The sequence below is a fragment of the Antrostomus carolinensis genome, unplaced genomic scaffold (genome assembly GCF_000700745.2).
Source record: "Antrostomus carolinensis isolate BGI_N321 unplaced genomic scaffold, ASM70074v2 scaffold30231, whole genome shotgun sequence".
NCBI classification, from domain to species: domain Eukaryota; kingdom Metazoa; phylum Chordata; class Aves; order Caprimulgiformes; family Caprimulgidae; genus Antrostomus; species Antrostomus carolinensis.
Genome location: NW_010293961.1, coordinates 1435 through 13928, shown reverse-complemented (window position 1 = coordinate 13928; position 12494 = coordinate 1435). Strand labels below are relative to the sequence as shown.

At 36.1% G+C, this 12494-nt stretch overlaps 1 protein-coding gene across 1 annotated transcript in view; it reads right to left on the bottom strand.

The window, feature by feature from the left end:
• Positions 1 to 3034: 3034 nt before the first annotated feature.
• Positions 3035 to 12494, bottom strand: part of HDAC11 (histone deacetylase 11) — a gene marked incomplete at its 5' end in the record, with an annotated part of 10533 nt that continues 1073 nt past the window's right edge. The window contains 4 exons of the mRNA XM_010177497.1: positions 3035 to 3380; positions 6608 to 6786; positions 9670 to 9766; positions 11771 to 11833. Of these exons, the coding sequence (XP_010175799.1) occupies positions 3138 to 3380; positions 6608 to 6786; positions 9670 to 9766; positions 11771 to 11833 (582 nt within the window). The remainder of the gene's footprint in view (positions 3381 to 6607; positions 6787 to 9669; positions 9767 to 11770; positions 11834 to 12494) is intronic.

Below are 12494 nucleotides of genomic sequence, written 5' to 3'. Positions count from 1 at the left end.
AAAACAACCCAAAGTCAAACAAACAAGTTATACCTGCCATGTGGAAGAGATTGGTATTACCATCTACAGCTAAAATTTAGTCAGTGTAAGACTACAGCCACAACACCCACCCTATTAATGCCAAGATCTATACTGTGTGCCAACTGTCAAAGGCAAGGGGGGGCTGGAACTCGATGCATCAACTCTCAAATTAAATAGATGAAAACACCAACTCTTTGGTTTATTTTTTAAATAAATTTCACACATGGATGACAGGCAAGAAATGCATGTTTGTGCATTAAGTATAACCTAATGAACAATCCTCTCTCTTTCATAAGTAATTTGAGTCAAAACTAATGTCTTATTATGACATACAAGCCCTACTAGGTCTTTCTTCAAGATAGATTTTCAGGTGTTAGTTAGGTCATCAGTTCTGAAACACTCCTTCCTATTATGGGAGGATTTTATAGTTATAACTGCAATTAAAAAACCCACCAAAAAAACCCCACCAACCCCTCCTCACTTTGTCCCCATAAAGTTTGTGACTACATGGCATTCTCCTAGCAGACTTAGGTCTTTGCATTCCACAAAAGTTTTTGTCAAAGCTAAAAATTTTGATGGTGATAGGTCAAGGCAAGGTTTCCATGATGAATTTTTCAGTGAACACTGCCCAATGACAACAGTACACTGACTATGAATCGTATAATATCTGTGGTCAATTCAACTTAGAAACTGTTTCACCACTTTAAAAAAAAAACAACCAAACAACAATAAACCAGAACAGTACACATTTATCTTTGACTGGTTTCTTAATGTGTAGAAATTAATCTTTTGGTTTTAGCAACCAAGTCAAATATTACACTAAGTTAAAATTTCTGAAAAATACGAAGAAGTAGTTACCTGTTTACCAATTCTAACTTTAGAATTAACACTGAAAATGCAGTCAACATGACCGTGGCTTAAAAATCTTGAATTTTACAGATGAGTCTGAAATCTAGCAGGTTCTTCTGCAAACATTCAGTTCTCAGAGATAGTGATTTATAAAACACCTCAAACTATTGCAGCCTTACCAGAAGCTTAGTTTACAGTTTAATACCTGTAACAATAAAGTACTTAAACTAGGAGTTACAATATAGGCAATGGAATGAAACTTGGAATTAGAAAGTGACTTTAACCCTTCATGATATCTTAGGAAGTACTTGGATACAAAACTTCCAAGCTCATTTTACAAGGTCAACACATTAACTCTCAGAGAATTCATCTGCTGTTGACAAACCTTGTACTATTCACCTTTAAGACTCATTGCAGCTTTAGTTACGTTTGAAGTAGAAAAAACATATCTTCTTGTCTTTTCAATAAACTGTTCCAAAGTTTTTGACAGCCAAGAAATATGTGAAGTGAAAAGAAAAGTCAGTCAGCACTGTTCAACATCATTTTAATCTCCATGGAGGGGAAAATAATATAAACATGTTAACACAAACAGAAAATGTTTTGGAAGAGACCATATGGTACTATGACAGGATTTTAGTTTATAGAAATGTAATTTGTAATTTTATAAAAATTATATGAAAGAATAACAACATCTTTCAGTAACATCAGACAGTATAGAAAAAATAAATCTCAACATTAGTTGTACTCTGATGGTCCTTCTAGTAAGAAATTTAAAAGTGCTTTTTAATAACAGTGTTGCAACTCAACATTAGTGCAATAAGTCAAATCTGTTTTAAAGCAGATATTTATAGCAATTGTGCAAGTTCTTACAATTAACAAACCCCATCAATCTAAAAATCAACACTAAGTGAGGTAAGTATTCTAATTAGAATTAAACATTCCTTAAATGTTTACCACCAATTCTACTACAGGAAAATATTGGTGTTCCTTCAGAGAAAGGCTCAAACCTAAACGTGACATGAAGCTTGTACTACAAATCAGTGAATAACTGGAAGTTAAAAAAGCTCTTGCAAAACACAGTTCAGTACGTTTATAACCCAGTGCTACAAACAGTACCTAATGCAAAATAAACCAACTTAAATGCAAAATTTACAATTCGTGCACTGAATTTGCTTTTGAATATGCTATTTTGTTCCCAAATCCTCCCAGAAGCTCCCATATAAAGTTAGCACATTAAATTAATGTAGAAATTGCACTATACTTTCATCTGTAAATATGAACAATTTGGTTACCAACTATGACTGCAACTACGAGTACCATTACTCCTCAAGCAAGTGAAAAACACAGCACTAGTTGTGGGGGAAAAAAATACTTACTCTTCACTGTTTTATATATGACAAGCTGGCAATAATGAAAGACACCCTATATTTCTACATGACATTTTCTGCACGAATTCTCAGAACTCTAAAATTAGTTTTCATTTTGTTGTAGTTTCTTTAATCTGTGATTTACGATGCATAGTAACTATTGCCTTTTATATGCAGGCCTCATTTTAAGAGAGGCAAAAACTAGATTGTTAATGCTGAGCCCTTATGGTTCATTTGCCTATTGAGCCAAAGGCATTTCATATTTTATTTCTCAAGGTGTTTATAAGTAGAATTTAAGTCACTACCAACAACAGGAATAAAACATAAATTATTGAGCTTCGTTCTAATAGGCTATGGCTTAAAAGCCTTTCAACTGAACTGTTTTTTATAGTATTGCACTTAACTTTAGTGTTAAACTGACAGTTGACGCCTGCAGAGAACTTGTTTATAACAATATTTCAATAAAAAAGCAATAAATAAAACACAATATCTTAAAACAAAAAAAGCCAGTAGGTTTAGTCCATATTTCTCCCACCACAGCTCAAATTGCATCATCTGAAATAGGTCTGGGACAGTCTTTGGATACCAACTGCATAGTTCTTTCAACATAACAGACTATCCATAACAATAAGAGAAGCAATTAAAGCTTTCTTCAGTAATATTACAAACTGAAAGACAGTACCCTTCAGTATACATCTCAATTAGCTTAAAAGGATTTGTTGCCTTTGCTCAAGATAGCTTCAGAAGTTACACACAGTTATTCTGTGACCGTGTTATTATCTGTACCATGTTATTTTACAGGCAAGCCTTTTTAAAATACATTATATTAACCCTGATAACGACGTGGAGACTTCCTGCTCCTAAACCAGGAAGTTGTTTCCTTCAAAACTTATTAACTTGTCATTGCAGTGACAATTTGCTTATGTCTTTAGCAGAGTCTCTAATCATCTGTTCTACCTTGGGATTTCCAGCTCCACTGGTTGCTAGTTCCTTGTCAATAAGCCCCAGGTTGTGCAAATTGATGATGGAATCGGCAATAATCCGCGCTGTCCTCTTCTGGTAACCTCCAGAAGTCACCATCAGGATTGGGATTCTGCGGCTTCTAGCAGCCTTGAACACAACTTCATCTCTCTTGACAATTCCCTGCAAGTTTAAAACAGTTTTTTGTTTTGTTTTTTAAAAAAGCTCAATGAATATATTTTAGTTCTAGCCTATGGTTTATGGACTTACAGTATTTGATGCTTGATAAGCCTCACATTTTACAACAGGAATAAAAAAAATCATTTACAAGTCCTGTTGGCAGGTTTACATGCATAATCATTAAAAAAAAAAAAAGGAAAAACAAATCAAAAATCCTTTACTTGGTTTTAGAGGACACAACAAATAATAACCTTTATTGTAAAAGTATAAATTCCTAGAATTCCTGCTCAAAGGCCACAAAGTCTAAACTGACTATAAAGTTTAGAAATGTTCACCTTGTTTTACAGGTGAGGAATTGAGACTAAGATAGACTGTCTGAATTCGAAGTGCTCAACATGCACAGCACCCTCTGACAAAAGTGTAGCAACCTGATCAAGATTTCACAAACCTACAGGAAATTCAAATCAGATTTTACACATTCCCAATCACCAGCTGAATTACAAGCTTCCAGTTTCTTTAATAAAAGCCTGTAGTTGAGTTTAAAAGGATCTATGGCTGAAGGGAGTTGCAGAACCTAAGAATTGGTAAATCCATAAAAAGGAAAATAAATTATAAATAATTTCTTACTAAGAGAAGGATATAGAACTAAAAAAATAACAAAGACTGCTGACCAAGAGGTACAGTACTGTCATTGAACCCATACAGCAGAAGACTTCAAGTCTCTTTTTCAAATAAGTACATGTGGGGAAAAAGAGAGAATTCAGAAATAAATGAGAACAGAATTAAAATCTACTTTTGTGGAAAAAGTAAAATCAGAGAGTTCCAGAGACACATAAATAATGGCATAAACAAGCCAATACAACTCCTCACCAAAAAAAAAAAAAAAAAAAGACTAATGACATAATAGACAACAGCTTACAATGGACAGCTCAAAATTTAAATAAATTCAAAAGCTGGAGAAAGGGATTAAAACACAATCAAACACAAAAAAATTAAGCAAGCAGCAGCAAAATTATTACAGCAAAATGAATATGCACTACTCAGACTTCAGACTGGTTAGAAAAAGACTGTAAATACATTAAGAAATATTAGCCTGCCATAAAAAAAAAAATTAAACCACAAACAAATGGTAAAGAATAAAATTCAAATGTAGCTGAAAAAATATTTTGTAAAACCATAAAACACTAATGTTTTTTGTGTAGTTTGACACAGGCCTGTAAAAGAACAATGGGAGTAAGGAATAATAACTTAAAAATAAGACAAAGGAAACTAAAGAATTATATTAGGAACAGATCCTTAAAGGAAGTAACAGAATTACAGGATGAGCTGTAGGTCCCTTGAGAGCCACCGCTGGATGCAGCAAACATTCTACCACACAAGAACTGGAAGCAGTCACTATATTCAGAGGAGCCCAACTGCCTCATCCCTGCTCCAGCATCTCTAGTGCCTGAGCCTGGAAGAACTGAGGGAAAAACACATGGGTGTATTCTGGTATTTGCATGTTACTAAGAAAGAAAATACATCAAATGAAGATGACAGCCTGATACAGGTCCCACTTACAAACAAAGGTGAGAGGGACTTACCCGCTACACCTCAAGTTTTCTCGCTATAGCCTCAAGCACCAAGAAACTACCACCCACAGCACTCTGAGGAGGCATAATTTTGAGCAGAATTAACACTGTAGCAAGATTCTAAAATGTGAATGACATCTACAACTGTAGAACTGAAGACTGGACTAATGAACCTTCAAGAGATGAATTATCCAAGCTCAATGCCTTCAGTTTTAGCATTTCCAGTAGCCTGGGATTTCAGGTGTGGTGAAACACAGCATTCACACCTAGGCCAACAAGATCAGAGCAACAAGAAACCCTGCTCTCAAGTCAGAAACCAAGGCTTGAGCTACAGAAACCTTTCTCCATCAGGCACCTGAAAAGTACATCTTAAAGTCCTCTCTAGCTTCCATTTCTCTTGGTAGCCACTGCTTTCCAAAAAGCTCTGCTCCACCAAATGAGATCTTACGCCTCAGGTCATATCCTCTCCCAGGTCAAAAGCAAACCAGTGCAAGCCCTTCAGCTCTTCCCTTCTCCTTAGAGAGACTTTTACACAGACAAGGAAACAAAAGCAAGAGATTCAGAGTGGCTCCAAACTCATTCCACCTTGGGTCCATCAAGGACTTTACCGGCAGTCAGGAACAAAAAGGCTGCTCAGCGACAGAGACGGCAGGAATGAGGAAATACATAATGGAGCCAATAAAAACCAGCAACGAACTAGAGCTCAGTGCAAGAAGAAGCATTTGATACCTAAAGTACTGCAAAACAGAATGAAAATTGAACAGATTGAGTGATGGCTCGATTAGAATGGAATCCAAGAGCTTACAAATCAAGAAAGTCTTTTTCTGTATTGAACTGGTGGACACTAAGAGAGACCTGACTGTGAAAACAGGAGAGAGACAGAACTGAGGAACTTTTAGAGAAGGAATCATTATAAAAACAAACAAAAAGAAAAACAAACCCAACAACTCACCACAAACCAGAGGAAATACAAGATCTGTAAATTTGGTGTATTTTGCAAAAAGACAACCTGCTATACCTGGAAGGTGAAGACTTTAATGAAGCTATACAGAATAAATCAAAATTTAGATTTGGTAACTGAGGAGAGTAGTTAAACTGAACTGAAAAAAGGTAATGATATTTATATAGAAAAGAATGAGGAAAGGGGGAAAAAATCTGTTCATTTGCTAGGATTACATAGAGAGGCTGCACAAAATTGCTAGAACTGGAAGATACTGAAGAGCAGTTTAAAACAGCTGGGAGTGCTACAGAGAAAACTAGGTGTAAGGTACATACTGGGGGTGACAAAAGAAATACATTGCAAAATGGGTTGTGTGAGGGGAAAAGAAACAAAGGAAGAATGAAACAAACTGGAAAAATAAGTGTCAGGTGAAGTGTGAAAATACATGCCTGTCCAGTTACTGTCTGGATGTTCAAAATCTGTATATTTTAGAGAGAGGATGAATGATACTGGAAGAGGCACCTGAAGAACAAAAATATTTAGAGGTAGGAAGAGACAATGAAAAACTGTATGTATCTGTATGTATCTACAGCAGGAAAACGCTCTGCTTTAGTGTGAAGTGTGCACCCTGCCTTCACCTACCAAACTGCCACAACCAGGACTGCCTTCTGTACCTAGTGAGGAGCCAGAGTCTGTAGGTATTTTAGTATTATACAAACCTGAGGTGAAATGGCAAGTCCTCCCAATGGATCGCCATCCAAAATATCAGTCCCAGCATTATAAACAATGATGTCAGGTTTTAATTCATTTAATGCTCCTTCCACATGAGTATGGACCTTCTGAAGATATTCTGTGTCTTCTGTACCCCACTCTAATTCCACTTTTCGTTTTATGGCACCTAAAAAAAAGTTTCAATGATACTGAATAAACAAAGCATTGTATTGAAAGAAAATGCAAGATTCGGGTAAGCAAGAGAAAAAGATAACAGTTTTGGTAATTCTGCAAATCATAAAGAAAATTATTGACTTAGAAGTAACTTAAAGCATAAGGGAAAGAAAACACTGAATTGCTATTGCAGAGAAACAGTTGGGGAAAAACTAAGATAAATATCATTGAGACAAATTATTAAGATGTTTCTTTTTATCACAACACTCAAAACTTAACAGCAAACGATCATGAATTTATGTGAACTGCTTTATGAATGTATAACAAGATGCATCTTTGCCCCAAGCATTTTCAATTTCATGTTCTTACCCTGTAATCCTACCAGAAGAGCAAATATCTATTCTTAATTTAAATCAAATTCTTTCTAATGCTTCTAATAAAACATTAGGGGAGTGGGGTTGAGAAAGTAGAGAAAGAAACCCAAGGCTGTGCAGCCTGGCTTGGGGTGCTTTTACATAGTTATGTGCAACTCAATCTGAATTAGTCATATTGATGTCACGGGCGTTTCCAGGTATGACTTCTGCCTCACCGTACCTCATGCCTTCAAATATATGACTGGGAGTCTTAAGTGTTGGATCCGGCACGCACCAAGCGTGCGTGACTGCATTCAACACAGAATGACACTTCTTTATTCCCAGGATGGATGGGGAGATTTTTTTCTGCTTTCATCCATGTTCCACATTAGCAAAGAATTCTTTTTCTTTCCCTGATTTTACTGCATGAACATTAGTTCTAAAGATTTTTGTTTATGTTATCTTTCCTGAATTATTATCTTATTGTTATATAAATGTTCCTGTAAGTCAGCACAGCTGTGCCCTTCTGAGCAGCACTTGAGAGTCTCTTCAGGGTAAAGAATCTGCTAGCAGAGTAGAGCTTTTGAGAAGGAGGTAAACACATTAGCACAGGGAACAAACAAGTATTCTTTTGATGAAGCCATTAAAAACTTGAGATGATCATTAATAAGATTCCGTGCCTCTGCAGATCTCTTATCTTCATCTCCATCACAAATCACAGAATTACAGTGATTATTTATGACCCAGATCAGGGACTACTGATGGACACGGTGATAGATCTGTAGGTTAGAATGAACACAGCTTTTGCATTTGATAACCTTTTGTCCACCTCTCGCTAATTAGTGAATATACTCCTACAGCTTTGAAAACAGGTAAAATGAGATTCAGACCAACAGCAATGCTTTTTTTAAGGCCTGAACTTTTGAGTTTCACTGTCAACTTTTTATGCTTACCCTTCAGTGAACTAGTCCTTTTCCCCACCCATCTTCTCCTTTCTCTTCCTAAGCTTCTGTATAATTCCAAACTACTTCCCCATAGGGACTCAATATGTTTATGGTTTAGCATTAGGCAATGTTAGATAGTCTTTCTTTTTTTTTTTTCCTAATGAAGTGCATGGGGCAAAAAAAACAAACAGAAGAAACCCTTGCAATAAAACGTGGAGAAAATGAGTAAGATGTCCAGGGAGACAGTGATCAGTTAGAGTCCACCCAAAAGATTCAAACTCTGAGGTTCAAGCCTCCACCTCCCTTCAAAAGGATGCCCTCTCTGATCTCATCTTAGGTCACCAACACGAGGAAGTTTAAAGGATTCAGCCACTGAACTACACAGACAGCCTTATACAAACTACAAGAAACTACATATTCACATGCCTTTGGCTACAGCCTTCTGTGCCTCATGGTGCATCTCTAGAAAGGGAATGGTAGTATTGCCAGCTTCACAGGACAGGGGCAAGTTCAGTATTTCAGACTGGCTAAGAAGAGCTTACTCTGTTTCAGTCTTCATCCATCTGTTCAAAAGGTTGTCATTAAATATAGGAATAAAGGGATGTTTTTCTTAAAGAGAAAAAACCCCTTAATTTGCTTGCTATTTGTCTGCTTACAGACACAATGTGCTTTAAACAGTCATTTTTTAGTTTAATAACTTGAAATACACATACTACAATTTTCAAAATCTTTACTAGTTAAAAAACAGAAGTACAATGCACTGAACCAAATTCTTGCCAAGAATTCAAATTAAGTAGGCTTTTCAGAATGACAGCGTCACTGAAGAAATTCAACAGCAGAAGAACATCTCCCTCAATAAACTATCATTCTATTAACAAATTAAGCCTGTAATAAATGACAGTGTAACAGAATCAAAGATCAAATAAACTTTGGGCTTTTGCATTCCAATTTAACCATTATCAAAAGCCCACTAATTAACTGTGACAGGTCACCAGACACAATAGGCACAACCCAGCAGGGAAAAAAAAACAACAACAAAAGAAAATCAAGCACCAGCTCTTAACATTTTTATGTCTTCCACTTGCTTCCCAACTTGTTTCACATTCAGGTGCATCTTGTTTTCTAGATGCTTATAAAACAAGTTCTATTGGAAGGACAACACCTAAGTCTGTTAAAAATCATAACTTTCAAAAGAACATTAAACCTTTTTACACAGTATTAGCTAATCCTGAGTAAATACTTTTATAAATGCAGTGTAAGGGAAAGATTAAACTCTAAGTTATCTTCAAATCAAAAGGATTCTTTACCTCAGTGTTCAAGCATGGCATGAATTTTGAATGGACTGCTAATAAAATCCACCTGACACCCACACCTTGCATTCCAGAAATTCATTCCAGAAGTGAGGGAAAACACTACGGTATTAACATTGTTGTGCTAGATCACAGGGATCATTGAAAATCCTATGTTCAGCGTGAAATAATAATAATAAAAAAAATCTAGTTACCACTGTTACAGGGAAACTTATTAGTAAATGAAGAAGTTAAACAACAACACAGTAGGTCTTTTGTATTTTGGCATATGAATTTCAATTATACTTACGTTTAGCAATTCCATCCCCTGGATAGATATATCTATTGTATGCATCCATAATATATACCCGATGATCATCCATAAAGTCCCTCTCATGGCCATTTCCCTGAAGGAAATTTACAGTTAGCTATTCCTAGCACACTAACAAAGAACCAATTAATGTGCAAAATCTCAAGTAATTAAGACTAAAAAGATCTAATATTTAAAACTCCTCTATCCTCCTCTTATTTATAGTCTTGAAGGTTATTCTGAGATGTAGAGTTTTGAGGGCTCTGACAGCATCACTCTGAAGACAGCAGGTATTATCAAAATGGACATCCTTATACCTCTGTGAAGGTAATTATCATAGATCTCATTACACATATAAGAAAAATAAATGAAAATTAGAAGCTAATTGTCTTCAGCAACATCACAAAGGCAACTGTGACCACCAAATAAATCTCTCATCTTCCAATTGTGCAAAAAAAGTCACTTTCAACTGCTGCAGGGATAATCATATTCTTATACAAGGATTTAAAAAAATAAACAAAAATCAGACTACAGCTCCTCTGATAATTCAAGTCTTGGTGAGGTAAGTAATCCCTGGAAAAATTACAAACTAAAGACCCAACAATTTAATGTTTTGTTTAACACTAGAGATTCCCTGCAAAAATACTCTATTGGGTATAGAGGGATGCTCAAGAGAAAATTTAAACAATATTTTTTTCCACTCTCATTTAGACTTTCCTCCACCAGTATCAAGATAATCTTTTCACAGCAATCACTAAGATAATTTTTTTTTTACATCAGTGTACTATACAGATTCCCTAGCCCTTACCCACAAAAGAATTTCATTTAAACTATAGAAACAGATATTTCCAGAGATATATCTTCTGTAATTCAGTTACATAATTTATGTCCCTGGACAGTTAAGCTATATTTCTGATACAACTTCCCCTCCTGGAAACAAACAAACTAACAAAAAAAAAAGACTTTATGCTAAAAAAGGCAACTCCTACTTATTTCTTCAGCATATTTGGTCAACAAATAAACAGTTCATGAAGAGAAATCTACGAATATGGGAGTCTCTGGGTGAACCATTTTCTTATAAAGGTGAAACTCGCCAATGCACCAAGAATTGGAACACTTACAAGATGAGAATATCTGCATACTTAAAAAGATCTGCTGAGCTACTACTTCACACACGTCTCATTCCCCAAAGAAAGGAAACAAAGGGGTGATTCCGTGTGCAGACTGAGATTATCAGCACAATACCTGAAAATAAAAATATATTCCAAGAAATTCTTTAAAAAAACCCCCCCAAAACAACCAAAAACCCCAAAAAAACCACAAAAGTTCCACAGCCTGACAACGAAGGCTGAAGAAAATAACAATTACAAAACATCTTTCAATTGCATAATATGTGTCCCATTTCATGGTAATTTTAGGATGCCTTAATTTGCAGATAAGAGAAATGATAGAAGATGGAAAACTTGCAGCCATTGGGTTTCCTCACTGCCACGGAGCTACTTTAAAATAGTTTATTTACATAGAACAAGTTATCTTCATTGAAGATTCAGATTGGATATAGTTTTGGTGCATTAACTGCTTTTCTAAAGATAGTCTTTCCCTCCTTTCAGGATTTATTTTGAAAATCCTACCAAAGGTGAGATTTGTTTTCAGTACCCACAGTAAATCACTTTCCCAAGTGATGTATTTTCTTCACTTCATTAGCCTGAAGCCAGGCTTTCCATTAAAACACTGAAGGTCACCCTGCAAAGGTTGCTGCAAGGATCATGCAGCTGAACTAACTAATTCCATTTTAAGAGATTCTTGTTTCTTCTGGGATACTGATCTCCTCTGGAGACTGTTACAACTCCAGATCAGTATGCAACTCAAATATTTTCACATCTAGCCACATGATGGAGCTACAGCTCAGTTAAATTTCACTAATCTGGCTTAACAGCCTTTTGGACCATCAAATAATTATAAACTAAACTGGTCACAGTTTCCATCATCTATGATTAACTTTGTATTCTGCGAGTTGACAGTTTATACTACTATTAAAAAAAAAAAAAAAAGGTATTTCGAGCAAAACATCTGCATCACTGAATACAAGTAAATTGCTCACCTGATGAGCATCCAGATCAATAATCGTGGCTTTAGACACCCCTTGGACTCTTTCAAATAAGAACTGGATATATAAGCAAAGAAAAGATGGAGAAAGTTATGAAGTTAGGTGGCAGATTAAACTGGAGGTTTGAAGCTTGCCTCCAACAAGAATATTATTGTTCTGACTTGAATGTAGTGCGTGACTACTCATTTCATTCACCAGCTAAACAGCTAAATTACTCTACTTTATTTAATTACAAAAGCTCTAATATAATTTTTGTGGTTATACAATAAAACCCCCCACATGTTTCCAGGGATCTGTGCGGGTATCTGTCTACCTGTAGAAAAAGCTGGTAGAAAAAGGGAAGACAGATTTTTATTTATCTCCTTTCTCCCACAAAGTACCAAACACAACATGGGATCAAGGATATGTCTTTCTACAGCATCCCACACTGACTTCTTGGAAAGCAGATTCTGCCAATGAGGCATAAGCTCAACAGCACTGAACAACACAACGGAGCCCAGGGGAATAAATAAACCCTGTTGTGGTTAATACTGCCTCTGCCCAGGTGCAGCTGGTACCTCTCTGCATCCTGCACCAGCCAGACAGAAAAGGCCAGGTCCAACTGGGGATCACAAAGCTGATCGTGGCATCGCTGCTGCCAGAGGCTGGAGTGGAACCAGCAACAACTGTGGGTTGGGACAGGGTGAAGCAAGAGCTCCACACGCCCCAGAACATGGAG